Here is a 15,257-nt window from a genome sequence, read left to right as displayed (position 1 = left end):
CAAGGAGGTATTTCTGTAGTCTAATGATACTAGATAGTGGAAAAGGGGTGGGATTAAATAAGCTTATGCTTCTTCCTGCTCCTTTTTGAACATGAACGTTATTTGGAGTTGTGGTTGCTCGTTTTCCTTTTGTTTTGCTTTGTTCATTTGTCTCTTTTAATTCTATTTTTTTTTGTACTTTTTCAACATGTTCAAAATAAAGATTCAATCAATCAATACATTAATACATGCATAAGAGTTGGTGAGGGAAACTCTGTAGTATGGGTGTGATTGTTCTGATTATGCATCGTGATTCCAGTAAATCCTCGTGTGATGTTGCCCTTGTTTTATCAGAGTTCATTTTATGTTTATCAGTCACCATCAGCCTTATCAGGAGCGAGGGAGGAGAGAGGAAAGACAGAGAGGTGTTGTCGACGGCCCTTCCACACACACCCATCCCCCCCACAGACGCCTTCTGCCCCCTCGTCTCCCTCTGCATCAGTTTGTCATTCCCGTCATGCATTTATGCTTTGATTTTGTTCTTTATTGAAAACATTTCACTCCTTTGGAAAGATTTCTGCCCATCTTTCCTCCATTTCAACACACCTCACTTCTTCTCTCCCCATAGCGGCAACAGCTAAAGCTATAATAACATTTCATCCATCCATCAAGCACAGCCAGCTTTGATCAATAAGCACTTTGAGTCCACTCTGCAGCACCGCACTGAACTTAAAATGTCTCCCCTCTGTCTCTGTTAGTACTTATCTCTCTGCTGACAAAGCTATATTAGACTGAAGGGTGGATGACTATTACAATAGATTTCACAATGCTTTTCAGCACTATGCGTGTGTATGTGTGTTCTGTAAATGAAATAGATGGGAGGTGATCTATAGCCACTGCCCATGTGCTTCACTTCTCCATTCATCCTAAAGGACCTAAAGAAGTTGTAAATCTTGCATAAGCTGTAGCAACAGAACTGTATCAGCACAACGCTAAATGTAGGTGTATCACTGTGTAGGTACTTAACGTGCTTTTTCTGCTCCTTTCTCCTCTTTTATCCAATTTGAGGAAGTCGAATTAAAAACATGTGTGCTTTCCGAGCACGTGCCACATCTCCAAAGTCAACTTTTTTTTTCCATGGTGCATTGTCTGGAAGCACATGTGACAGTTCCCACTTTAGATGTAAAAATGTTGACTCGTGGGTGAAAAGTAACAGTAAGCCAAAGAGAGAGGGGGTTTCCATGTGAGGATTTTGAAATAACAGCGTCGTTTTTCACATCTGAAAAGTTCATTTTGCATAAAGAAAGAGATCATTTACAAACACAAAGATCGTCTTTTTCACAGGGAAAATGGGGAATTTTCACATGTCTTCCGGTCACATGTGGATTGTCACATCTGACTTATTTTTGCAGGTATTTGCCAATACTCTGTGGTAACGGCACCATAATGTTGAGTGTTGCTTTAATAAAGCGCAGTGTAGTGCAACCATCAGCAAAAAATCTTTGTTTTTTTCCAACCGGTCACTGGAAAAGAGCTGGTTATGTAAAGCCCGGGCTTTTTAGGTTGTGACTTCTCTGGGGAACACTGGTGAGCTTTCTATGTTGGGTTTGACTCATACGTTTTCAGCCTGTTTCTGCTTTTTCTGTTGTTGTTGCTGGGGGTTTTTTTTGTGTGCGTTTCAAACATTGCTTTTAATACTGACATGAACAATTAAATCAAAAGATTTTAGATGTTTTAAAATATAGGTAATGTTAGAGTCTATTGGTTTTTCTCATTTTTAAGCATTTTCAGTTTGACCTTCTTTGCTATTGAGAAGCTCCAGGTTTTTGATTAGTAGTTGTATCGAGTCAATTCCAGTTTGTTTCTGTATTTTTTCCTATTTTTCTAGTTTAGTGTTTATGAAGCTTGTCATTTGAGATTTGTTCCTTATATTTTGGTATAATGTTTTTGTCTCCCCAGCATCCTTCGTTCAGTGAGTTTTCTTAGTTTAAACCTCTAGTTATTTCCTATTTTACTTTATCAGTTAGTCTCTTGTATCTAAATCTGAGTTTGACTGCCTTACCCATGGTTGTCTTTATTGCCTTCACCTGTGTCCCCTTTGCCCCTGCTGTCTCCACTTCCCCAATTACTCCATGAGTATAAATAGTCCAGACCGTTCCCTTAAATTTTTGTATCTGGAGAAGGCTGGTTACTGAGAATTTGAAGGCGTTTACAGTAGTCGCCTGGACAACAATGTAATGCCAGATGTGCAGAAGTTGGATTATAACATGCAAATCTTAACTCGCTACAAGATCTTCTTACATTGTTGCTTTATGCAGGTAATATAAATCAGGACAGCCTGTGAAAAAATATCCATTTATTTTAACGTTTGGAAATTAAATAACAACAGTAACACACATACACACACACACACAGGGCCATATTTATTAGGTGTGTGCCTGTGCCTTTGGACTCTAGATCAACCTGAATAAAAAGTTTGCTTCATTTTCAGTTACATCTACCTGCTCTTGTGACCACAGGTGCAAGATTCATGGTTTAGCAAGCTATATCAAGATGGAAGTCAGAGCTTTGTTGTCACAAAAGCAGCTGACCTTCTACCTGGCTACATCACCGTGATAAACTACTGAGTACTTAACCTGGTCACAAGCAAGTTATAGTCAGGTTCAAAATCAACTGACACTGACTGTTATATTTACAGCATGTTTTCAGTGCATTGTCGTTGTTTTATAGGTGCAAGTTCTCAGGATTCTTCTCATAGTGTTTGTAAAATAGTTGCATTTTATGTTCTTTATAGATTTTTCATCATCGACCACTGATCGGAGTAGGTGGCACTCATTGGGATCATTTTGTGCAGATGAGTCATATGACGGCCATTTTTATGTAAGTGCATACGGACCCTGAAGCAGAAAGCCCTGCTTAAGAAATAGAGAGCTAACAATCATCACCATGATACCCATTATTGCCAACTGGAGTTTCATGTTTTGTTGAGCTAGTGAAGGCAAAGAAACCCTGGCTATGTTGAACATCATTTGCAGTATAGCCCTCTGCATTTGGGTTCTTTATCCTGTGAACTTGACAAATACAATGACATTTGTATACCACAAGTTTACCCTCAGTGTTTTGCATATTAGCGTTCTGACTGACACTAGACACAAGTAGGATTGTCTAAAGAGATAAGGTTAGCTAAGTGAACACCAGTGTACCAAATATTCTAGTGAACAAGTGATTAGTACACGTTATCAGAAACCACAAAAGCCACCCTTGAAGTGGTGCTAGAGGAAAGTTAAGAGGATAACAATGTCAGACAGATCCATCCTCTTTAGCCCACAACTTAACGTATAGAACTTCTTGAGATATTTCACTGGATATGTCAAAACGTGGAGTAACCAGTAGAGGTATATGAAACAAATGACAGAATTTGTTTGGGATCATAAATCTTGGTTGAGTATTTAGCTGCAGTGCATATAACTGTTGGTACATATTGACCCAAATGGCCTGATATGTTGAAATGACTTGTATTTATGGATAAACGGCACACCCATTTTCATAACTCACACTGTGTGTTATCACAATTCATTTTTGCTTTTTATGTTTTATTTGACGATATACACCACGGACAAATGACTAATGAGAGCCTACGCCTGTCTAAGCTGTAGTCTTTTGACCTATTTAAGGTCATACACTGACACACAACGTTGAAAATCCATCAAAACAACACATAAAACATCCCTGAAGCTGCGTGCTTTTATAGGCAAATCCATAATGGATGCAGAATATCAACCTCCCCTAGTTTATGCAGTTTGAGATCCAACAAAGATTGCAAAGGTATGCTGCGTCTTATGCAAAAGAAAAACAAAATTGTGTAACTTGATGGGGGGTTTTTTTCACCACTTTACTTTCATCTTCCAGCATTTTGAGGGGCATCAAACCCTGACTTGAGACCCACTGTACCATCTTATAGAAGAGCACTGAGCGGCTTAAATTCAATTAAATTATCAGAATCTTTTCTAATTTCCTCGAGTCTGTGTTCCTGTTCTGTGGTGAAACTGCTCAATGCTACTGTAGCAGTACAGAGCAGAGCTGATGCAATATTTATAGCCTGTTGTGTACATCTAAATGTGCATCTAAATATCATTAAGCAGGAAATAACCTGTACAGTATCCCTTGTTATGGAGACTGAATATCAACAGAGGAGAAATGAGGACGAGGAGGGTGCACATGCTCTTATAAGGCTCATTGCTGTATCTCTGAATCTCGTTCACCACTGAAACTAAACGCAAATCCCTTTAGGACTTGATTTCCTGTCTCTTGACTGGCCTCTCTCTGTTTTTTCAAACTGTTTCTGTGGCTTTAATTTGGCAAAATAGTTTCATAAGCAGTGAGCACTTCCCCATTCTCTCAGCCTCGAAGAGCTTTAAATCCTGTGGTTATCATGTTGGCGTAGAGTTAAAACCACAAAAACGTAAGAATCCTTAAACCTGAATTCATTTGCGTCACTTTTTTAAAGCTTATTTTGATCTATGTAACTCCTGCAGGGCTAGTTCCACTTTTTCCTGGCCTGGCTCTGATCTCTTGTTATAAATATGGGGGAGAGACATGAAATGAGGTAAACAACATGAGGTTCTTTGAGTTTGTCTGGGCAGAAAAGAAAAACATGTCAGGACTTTCGTGCCAGGGCAGGTTTTTATGAATGGACTGGGTTTTTTTTTCCTCTCTCTTTTTTGTGAATGAAAAACAACTGGAAAATCCAGTATAAAAGCTAACAGCCTGCCGAGATATGATTGGCTGCTATGACCCAAACTCCACCTACGGTTGCTAGGATCCTGACTACCAGGCCTCTGATTGGCTAATAGAGGGGACCGAGACTTCATTCATAAGCCAGTGTATTCATCCGGACAAAGGCAAGAAATTCGAGCTCTTGAAGAGGAAATCCACCAATCACGAGTCTCTCTGGAGCGAGCCAGAAAAGCACGTCTCCATATTACCCCCAAATCATCTATGCTGGAGAAGTGACAGCACAGCTGGCGTTCAAAGTCACCACACTTCGGTATAAACTTTATCTAAGAGCGTGCGTCAATCAAATCGGGTTTAGTTTAGTTGTTGCCTCTCGACAACACACGCTCACAAAAAATCCAACATCTGTTTTCCCCTCGCAGTTTCTTACAAAAAAAAGTGGAGCCTGGCAATCTGGGCAGACGTGGCAAAAAGCCCACGAAATGTCTCAAATACACACATCTTATATGTTGTGCACTTTTCTAAACATCCGAAGTGTTTTTGAACCAGAAAAGGGAACTTTTTTGCGCACATTAACTAACAAATCTGCATCTTTCTGCAAATACAAGTAAATAGGTGGTTGCTCGGGGTTTGTTTTTTTTGTTGTTGTTGTTGTTTTTAACTTTACCTGAAACTTGCAATCTGTCGAGCTGTCTGTCACACTCACACAGACACACACAAACGCAAAAAGAAGATTTGTAAAGAGGGCCGCAGCCCGCTGGGTAATCACTCGCCATCGCTTCCCCTTGGCATTTTTTGTGAATGGAGCTCATTATGCATGCAGCCTCCACGCAGCTCCATTCACAAGCAGCGCTCCCTCCTCTCTCTGCAGGCTGCGTGGATCTCACTCAACTCAGCCTAAATGACCACAAACGGTTAACGGATGGATTATAAGATGGATGGATATCTGGACCAGCAAGTGCCTTACACTTTAGCAAATGTACGTATATTCGGATTAACTCTCCACTTCTCTTTTGCCTGGTTTTTTACGTTTCTGCTACCGGGTTTTGTTTTTGTTTTTTACATTTCTCTCGGCGTCGCGTCTGCACGAGTTTTGGCTGGAGCAGCTGTGTGTGCGTGCGCGCGATAGGAAACTGTTTGTCAAGCCGCTTAAAACTATGAAAAAAACCCCACTCAAAGTAAAGGATATAATGTGGCGCATTTAATGTTTGTCCGCGGGGTTTCTTACGTGAACGAGTTTGTTTGGAGAACGTGTCAATGTGTGCCAAATGGTCACGTCGTTCAGACGCATACGGCGCGTTTGTTTTTCCAAGATTGCCTCCACAACTGGGAAATCAGTTGTTTTCAGTGGAGCTTGACGCTCACCAACTGCAGTAGGATCTCATTTGTAATCCATGACACTGTTATCATTATTATTATCATCATCATCAGTCCAAGTGGTAGCTTTTGCATCACTTCATGCCATTTTTCCTGGCCATAGTAAAGAGCTGTTAACTGCTTTGACACTGATGTGCTTAAAATGCCCTGTTGGGAGTCCATTTCTCACTTCTTTTCCTCTCTTAACCTCTATGGCTTTTGCAGAAGTCGCAAGGAAATGGGCCCCTAAATAGACTGTTGATGGCAGCGAAAAGGAAATACATGGACACAGAATTGCCCCCTCAGGAATCTGAAGGTAAAGTGAAAGAGTAGAAGTTTTGTCCTCTGGTCTTTTTACATGTTATACATCATGATGTATGGTTAGTGTCAGTCAGTCTGTGTCATAGCTACTGTGTGTCGATGAATATTCACTCTTTGTTTTTCTGTCTTTCTGTTCAGACCTCTTCCAGGATTTAAGCCAGCTCCAAGAGACGTGGCTCACAGAAGGTGAGACTTGGCTGACTCTTAATGTATAATTTCTGTGATGTGACTTTGACAGCCGTGGGGGTTGATGCTACATGTGTCTGGACAGATCTGTAACCACTGAAACCACAAAGAATCGTTTTATTTGATACTAAGATTTGCTTGAAACATTCTGAGACTACTACAGATATGCATGGCTCCCTGTTTTTTGTGCTTATGCCACAATATTTTGCACTTTTATTGAACTGCTTTCAAACTTTATGACAAAGGTAATCGGGTTAGTTTTGCTGCCATACAGGATCTCGATTTTTCTGACTCAACACACATGCTCATAAAATGCTCAGAATCCCCCCCACCTCCAAAAAGTGAACACAGACGGGACATTATTAGCTTTGAGCATACCCTATTTTGGCCATGTTGGCATGTAGTATGCGTGCGAGTTAGGGGCCAATGCAAACAAACAGGCTGTTTGGCTTGTGTCACTCAAAGGCGCATAGCGATGAAATGAGGCCCAGTCAGAGGTGATTGTCAGCTAGTAGACTTAATAAGTGCACTGATGACGTGAGCTGCAATGGAGTAATTATACTGTATGTCAAGAGGGGGAAAACAACACAACCAGTGAGTCACTGAGTGGGTTATTTATTTTTTTTTTTTTAGTGGTAACCTGGAGCACAGCAGTGGCAGGACACTGAGTTTAAATTTGCAGAAAAGCTGCAAGTAAATTGAGAAGATCATCACTGGGTGTGAATTTTGTTGTGTCAGTTGCTTTGATGGGGAAGATTAATAAAATATGCCATTCACTCCAATGTGAGCCAGAACAACCTGATAAATGCTGCTTAAGGTCATTTTCTACTCTGTTTGCTTACTTGAATGTTTGAACTTCACCATGCAGAATGAATGTGCAGACGATTAAACTTGGACGCTTTTTTTTTTAATGTTTGTCTGCTGCATATGCAGCTTGCATATGCACAAAACTAAGGGTGGTCTAATATGCAGTGAGAGGGTACTTTTCCTTGAAGTTGGAGATGCATTATATTCCTCAGTTAAATTTGGGAATTGAAAAATATTAATGTGTTCATAGGCTCAAGATTGTTTCATGCGCTGTGCTTTGAATTTTGGGGAAAGTCGTGCACAAATTATTGCTCCGAGCAGTGTTTTTTAGTGTCTTTGGTTTCTTTCTAAACTATGGTTCTCAAAGGTTTGAGGGCTAAAGCCAAAGGGTCAATTTATTTATGAGTACATTTAAAAAACAGGGATTTACTAAGGTGCTATATAAGTAAAAATGCATTAAAATAACATTTAAAAAAATGGATATCAGTCAGGTTTAAAAGCCAATGAATGAAAATAGAATATACAAATAAAGACAGTTTGTGCCACACTTTAGGATCAGCTCCTGTTAATTTAGTTTGCCATCAATGGAAAACTCATGATGTATCATTAAAACATGTATGCCTATAGATAGATGGATAGATATAGTGTCCATCACGTCCGCTCACATCATTTTTGGGCCAATAGAAAGCTTTGATACATTAACCTATAAAGAAGTTAATCACTTTTCTCAAAGAGCAACAAACCTTCCTGTTGCTATGTAGATCAATTAGCCAGCTCATTTTGACACTATGGACTCAACCTAAGCCACACGACAAAATGCCCTACTAGGGGATATTTTTATGTCCGTTGTGTTTCCCGATGCACATAAAGTGGTAGTAGTTGTTTTACATTTTTTGTTTTTGTTTTGTTTTTAAAAAATATTACTTAGTCATGTACAACTGTAAAATAAGCCAAAGCAAAGGGGGATATGAATAAAACTGCTGGTGTAGCTCAGTCAAATAAGGCAGCCAAAATTATATTTTAGTCATCATTTCATGGAAAGTGGTAGCTAGCAACTCCTTCTTAACGACACTGTGCATGCAGTGAAAGAGTGATCGGGGAGTAGCGTGCAGTCTGTCATGTTTCTTAGTCACAAAAAAATGCTTTAAAAAATATTGTTCTCTAGTTGGCTAATCTAGTCTAAGCCCATGTTTAATCAGCATCTGTTAACATTTTGGTCGACCAGTTAACTCATTTAGTAGGATGAAAAGAGTCTCTTTTTTTTTTTTTTCCTTCCATGTTCCCCCCCAAAAAATGTAAAATCTCTTGTAAACATATTTTTGGTGGAACCTGAATGTGATCAATGTGTGTCTTTTGACTTGATTAAGGATCGTTGGATTACTTTTAACAGTCAAATGGGACCCATTCTGAGTCATCTGTAGTACATAGGAGAATAAGGGAGGTGAAGCAACTTTGATCTGAGACCTTGTGGAAGCGCTTGTGTCTGCCCAAACAGCAGACGGATATTTAAATAGATCCTACTTCTGAGCCAGCTACTGTTTACAGCAAACAATGTCGTTTCCACGTTAGCTTCCACACCTTTTCACATGCGGCGTCAAATACCTGCAATTTCTCTTCACACCAGCGTCTCGCTTTAACAAAAAGACAAGACCCCAAACCAATAAAGTGCAACGATGAAAGTCACTTCAAAGCTGAGGCCCTATTTGTATTCACACATTTGGCTATTAAAGGCCACACTTAAATGTACCTTCTCCACTTACCTCCAGTGGTGTTAAGCCATTTAGATATCTTTGCCAACAACTTTACTACATAGAAGCTAAATTAAGTTTAGTTTGTGGCGCTCACAGTCTTGAAATGTTGCTTCCCAGATACAGTGTTGTGGTTACGCTGACTAATTCACGGGGCCTTTTTAGTTCGCATAGCAACTTCCTACCAAAGAAACGGTCCCTTTGAAATCTGATAATGGACGTTTGACTGTTTCAATCTCAGTTTTTCAGATATTTAAGTCACTTGTAGAGTTTTCTCTAGAGATCCTGGAACAATAAAACCTAAAACGGTCTGCATGGCTAAACACCACAGAAAGCAACATTTAAAGTGAAAATTAGGCCCTTTCTATAATTAGATAAACCAGGCGTTTAAAGGAATTTAAAACATTGTTTGGCAGCTTATTGTTGAGTCACAGAGAGTGAAGGAGGGGGTGGGGGAAAGACCAAACGAAGTGTGTAAGTGTAACTTTATCAAAGTGTTATTTAACCCTAAGTATGGGGCTTGTTTTCAGCTTTCAGCTAAGACCTCTCCTTTCCTGTTGCATTAATTAAAGACCTTATCATGAGTGATTGCAGTTGTGAGGGATTCACCGAGGTTGTAAAAGCTGGTTTGCTGGAGGGATTTTTTTTTTCTACCAAAGGAGAGCGGAAGCAGGAGTGAGACAAAAAGGGTGAAGCGCTGAATGGCAAGAGTTCAGGAGCTTGTCACATCTTGTCTGATTTCTGGGCCTTTAGGTTTGTATGTCTGTAGCTGTTTAGCTCCTCCCAGGATCTCCCACTGTGAGAAGAAAGGGGGGGGGGGAGTCATTCAAGGTGCCTGGAAGCATCGAGGAGAACATGCGTCTGTGCCCGAATAAACACACTTTCCTTCTTGTGCTGACTTGCATCTCAAAGTCCCTGATGAGGTGTTCCTGGAAACAAATCAGATACACGTGCAAGCGCTCATACGCACACAGGAAAGTGTGCAGACACAAACGCACACACAAACGCACAGGATGATGCCTGATGCTCATCATTTGTTTTCCCTCTCCCGCGTTTCTACGAGGTCCAGCATGTTCCGCTTTGGACATGTTGAAACTAGTGGAAATGATTGATTGTTGGATGTGCAGAACTAAATATTGGCCCCTGCTCTGTCTCATACGGCAGCTTTATTCCTCGCCCCTGAGGGCAAAAGACTGAAAAGTTAAAAGGGGGTAATATTATTATGGTATAGTAAACCACAGGATGCGGCGTTATATAAGAAATCGATGTCATTTATCAGAACATGCTCCAAAACGGAGTCATCCGGTTTCCTCTGCACAGGAAGGAGGAGTGTGACAACAAGAAAGTGGATTTGAATTTCTTATTTCCTCTTTTTGTCCTCTGCCTCTGCTGCTCGCTCGCTGTCTGAGTTTTGTTGTCTCCACTGATGAAGTGAGAGAGCGAGCGATGAGGCCACTGAGGTCGAACGCTGGGTCAGATTGTGGTTCTTGGGTGAGGTTACAATCAAAGGTCCTGTTGCAGAGTTGCAGAGTTGCAGTGCCATCTGCAAATGTCTTTTTGTAAGGTAAAAAAAAGTTGCTCTTTATCTAAAAAGTAGATACTTTTCCTCTTTTTAGTGGGTAAATGATGCTTAAGTACCCACAGTGTGTTTTTTGTAGCTCATTACACCCCTGATTGGGTTCATGATATTTAATGATACCCATCAAATTTTCCTTACCAGTTAGGTTGTACCGTGACGTAAGTTTGAGTCCCAAGCAATGGAAACACTTAAAGTCCACACTCTTGTGTAGCTGGAGCATTGCCAGATTAAAAAGGTTGCGAGCTCTGGCTCTGCGCTACGATTAGGGTTACGTCATTAACTCGAGGGTTGGCAAAAGAAATGCCAGTGCGTGTATCTGACCTCTTCACCCTTAGTAGGGTGTTGGCAGTCCAACGATTTAGGCTTTTCAACTGCGTTTGTGTGACTCAAAGTCCAAAGCTCCAAAAGGATAATTGTGAATGGGGTTTGGAAAGAGTAGCACAATAGCGTCTGTCTAGCTCTGCTGCACCTGGGCTTGGCGTCGCTGGCTCTGCTTATTCAGTTAGATCCTAGATGAGATTCATTATGAGAGAGTGCCCAATCAGGCCCACTGAAAATGTACACCACTGCAAGTCATTACAGATCAGATGGAGATATCACATATCACCGTATTGACTCGTCTATTTTTACAAATCAGTGTAAGTTGGGTGTATTTTGTTTCTTAGATGCAAACTTTTCTATCACTGAAAGGTAACTGAATATGATTTAGGTTAATATATTACTCGCATTAAATAGTATTCACTCTCACATATGGAGGGCACTTTACTAAAGTCACATATCCATTGTCTCTAATGCCTTTTATCAATCTACACAATATTTGGGGGATTTAAATCACATCATGTAGCTTTTAATGGGACTGAAACTTGGCTGGAATTTGGGGATTTATGCTTGCCGATTCATTTTTATTTTAATTACTCACCGGCCACTTTAAGTATAACTGCTGGTCTACTGGAATTTTTGCACACAACCTTTTCAAGGGTTTACAGTGAACGGTGCAAAAAGCAAAAATAACCAACGAGCGGCTGTTCTCTGGGCAAAAATTCCTTGTTGATGTTAAAGGGATGAGATTGTTTTGAGGAAGGCAACAGTAACTCAAATAACCAGGCATGCAAAAGAGCATATCTTAACGCACAAGATGCGAAACCTTCAAGTAGAAGACCACACCAGGAGTCGCTCCTGTCAGCTAGAAACAGGAAACCGAGGCTACAATTTGCAATAGCTCGAAAAAATCGGACAACAGAAAATTGTACAAACATCATCAGGTATGAGTTTCTGCTGTGACATTTAGATGGTGAGGTCAGAACTTGGTGTAAACATCACGAAAGCGTGGTAGCATCCTGCTTTATTACCGACTGAGCATTGTTTCAGTATCACGTCATATGGACCAAAGTCTCTGAGGAATGTTTCCATCGCCTTGTTGAATTTATGCCATGAAGAATGCAGTCCTGAAAGCAAAATGGGCTCCAACCCAGTGCTAGCAAGGTACACTTAATAAAGCAGTCGGTCAATGTAGCTCTATTATATTCAAGAGAATACAGCCAATATGGCACACCAAAACAATCTAGATACTTGATAACCCTACAAGCAAAAATAAAAATATCTAGACTTGATTTTGTGGGGAACTATTCACGTAATCTTCACTTGCTCTTGTTTCGCTCTTCCACTTCTTCTTTTTGCTTTTAGTTTCCTTGTTTTCTCTCTACTTCTATTTTAAGCCAGTCGCCATCTCTGCAGAAGATGAAATCCAGACTGCTTTTAGATTGTTAGACAAAAGTCCCCAACTCTTTGGAAACAAATCAAAAAAGAAAAGAGCTGGTTTGTCACACCATGTGACAGATCTCTTCACTGGTTTGGCCAGAGCGGCTTTTATTGTCTGTTGGGATTTCGAGTAGAAACTAGATAACACCTGCCTGTTAGTGACTGGTTTGAGATGAGTGTTTTTAAAGAGGCGGAGGGACCTTTCACTTATAGACAAAAACATTGTGAAATCGAAGCGGGCAGGCTGGGTGAGGGAGTGGGGGGCTGAAGGACTTTATTTCCTCTATATAATAGTCTTAAAGCAAGGACAAAGAAAAATTTGTATTTTCTCTGACTTGGTGTGACTGCTACAAATGCTACACAAAACCAGTTTGGCAGGTTAACATCTACAGTGTATCAATGTTGTTGTTTTATTGATTTATTGATGAGTAAACTGCTGGCATGCTACACACACAAATCATGAAGGTCACCTGAATGAGCACGACTCAGATTTCAAAGAAGAGAAGAAAGTTACACCATCAGAGATGAAAGAAAGGTAGAGAAATATTAGATTCTTGTCTAAAACACAATCTGTTTCTTCTTCATTTCAGCTCAGGTTCCTGACAGCGATGAGCAATTTGTTCCTGATTTCCATTCTGAGAACTGTGAGTACATTCAGTTTTTGTCCTTTAAACGAATGTCTGGAAATGCGCTCTGTGTCAGTTTCATAGAAAACAAAACTCTGGCCTTTTGACCACATTTTGTCACAAAATTTCTAATTCAATCAGTATTGAGTCATGTAACACACAGTGCTGTACATGCCCGTCTAACCCCATCTTTCTGCTTTGGCATTTAGCCTGTTCATATAATTCCTGTTGAATTTTGCATGTTACGAGAAAGACGGGATGAAAGCAGCGGTCAGATTTGGGCTGTGAAGCCACCAGAGGCTTACGTGGGGATACTGTAACTCGCTGATGTTACAGTAATCTCTTTGGGAGGCAAAGCTATGCAGAAACAGAGGGGCTAATGACCCAGTCAACATGGAGTGAGTTTGGATCCTGGCATTATGTGCTGCCGCCATCCATTTGCATGCCTTTGAAAAGTTGAATGGAAACGGCCCAGGAAACCAGTAAAAAAATTATTCAGGGCCCAGGTACAAAGATGGCCTTTTGTCCATATCGGAAGGTGTAAAATAGAAAAGCAAATTCCTGGGCTGCACAACTGAGCGCCTATTTGAATGAGTTTCCCTTTCTTGTTGTGTGTTTTAACAATGGCGATTCAGGATATGGGTGGGAGTACGTGTTGCTCTACAAACAGTTTTTTGTTTTTTTTTTTCGGCCCCATTCAGCACATTGAAGGCTTCTCCGTCTTAAGCAATGACACCGAAATGGCTGGCAACTTAAAGGAATCTTAAAGGGAACTTCTAGAATTAATCCCACCCCCTAAGTAAAACTGGCAGCTTTGGTTCCCGGTCAAAGGCGCTTCCTCCATGTGACTTTTGTGTGCAAACATCATGTGATTTAACCAGCTCCGTGTCACCACTGTTCAGCCACTTGGTGACACATGCCCTGCGCAATATTGTCACTGTGTCGGCCGACAATGCGGAGGAGGATGTGCGGATGATCCCCGGGCCACACAGAGGTCATGTCTACTTAACCCCCTGGACTGTCAGCCAATCAGCTGTCAGGCCTCCACTAAGGGTTGACCCGGGTATGATTTGCAGGGTCAGCGGGGCTTCAATTTGACAGGCAGCTCACTTATACGCAGCAGAGACACTCCTGCGTTGACAGACAGTGTCCCTGCCGATCACGGTCAATAGCCGCTGAGTCCACTTAGAGCATCTCTATTCAGCTCTGACTGGTGGAAAACTGAAGCTGACAAGCGACTTTAAATATTTGCGCTTGTTCTGTTCCCATGCTGAACTGAAAAGGCGTTCTCAGCAAGTGTTTAAAAAAGAAAGAGGTGACTCACCTGTTTTGGAAACTCAAAAACATTGAAAAAAAACATAAAGGAAAGCCTTAATCCCAGGTGACCGGAATATAATTGAGGCCTCCACTGAATAAGTGTCCTAGTAAAAAATTAAACATTGTTGTTTACCGTGTCAAGTTGTTACCTGCATGGGCGTGGTGCTGACGAAGGGAGGAAATGTGGAGCGAGTGAAATGGCAAAAGAGAGGCAAAAACATTGGAACATGTTGGAATGCTAGATTAGAGAAGAGGAGGGGGCAAAGCAGGGATTGTGCAATACCTGCACATCTGGTAAATCTATCTCATCTGGTCCATTCTCCCTCAGTTCACAGCTAACAAGCATGCTCTGTCTGCAGGCCGCCACTGAGGGAAGGTTATGCAAACATGCAACTTTTATGTACTTGCTGACCTGCCTGTGTGTGCTTAAAGGTAATTGAGCCATTGGTGATAACAGTGCACCCTATTTTTTTTTTCCATCGACTTCATGTGATTGCTCGTGAGGATTAATGCTTGTTTTTCTGTGGTGACAGCACCTTCAAGGGTTAGGCTGACGCTACTGTCAGACAGATTACTTTGTCTGTTTACTGCCTTCGGGGGAGAAACACATGGAGGTGTCAGTCAAATTTACAGTGCACAAGCGTAATTAAAATAGTTTAGACGCGTCACTAGTTTCGCACTAAAAGGCCACAGTCGGAGGGTTTGCCGAGGCTTTGCCTGCACTGAGAGCTTGTTCTTTGTTCAAGTATGTTGTTTACACTTGGAGCAGCTCGAGAGATGTGACCCATTCATAAATTTTCTTCCCTGTGTGCGTAAAAGGAAGTGTGCCTCTCCCTCCCCCCCCCC

At 41.0% G+C, this 15,257-nt stretch overlaps 1 protein-coding gene across 3 annotated transcripts in view; it reads left to right on the top strand.

Moving 5' to 3' along the window:
• The first annotated feature begins 1,758 nt into the window (after positions 1 to 1,758).
• Positions 1,759 to 15,257, top strand: part of etv4 (ETS variant transcription factor 4) — a 39,218-nt gene continuing 25,719 nt past the window's right edge. The window contains exons 1-5 of one of the 3 annotated variants that reach the window (XM_005913656.3): positions 1,778 to 2,859; positions 5,585 to 5,692; positions 6,295 to 6,385; positions 6,529 to 6,576; positions 13,059 to 13,112. In XM_005913656.3, coding sequence (XP_005913718.1) covers positions 5,636 to 5,692; positions 6,295 to 6,385; positions 6,529 to 6,576; positions 13,059 to 13,112 — 250 coding nt within the window. In that variant the 5' untranslated portion in view covers positions 1,778 to 2,859; positions 5,585 to 5,635. Of the gene's footprint in view, positions 2,860 to 5,584; positions 5,693 to 5,743; positions 6,087 to 6,294; positions 6,386 to 6,528; positions 6,577 to 13,058; positions 13,113 to 15,257 lie in introns of those variants that run through there. The other 2 variants (XM_042223677.1, XM_005913657.3) reach the window with 2 other exon arrangements.

Source organism: Haplochromis burtoni, unplaced genomic scaffold (assembly GCF_018398535.1).
Source record: "Haplochromis burtoni strain Fernald_Lab_line unplaced genomic scaffold, NCSU_Asbu1 Contig_6, whole genome shotgun sequence".
Lineage (NCBI taxonomy): Eukaryota > Metazoa > Chordata > Actinopteri > Cichliformes > Cichlidae > Haplochromis > Haplochromis burtoni.
This window is presented reverse-complemented; position numbering and strand designations above follow the sequence as displayed.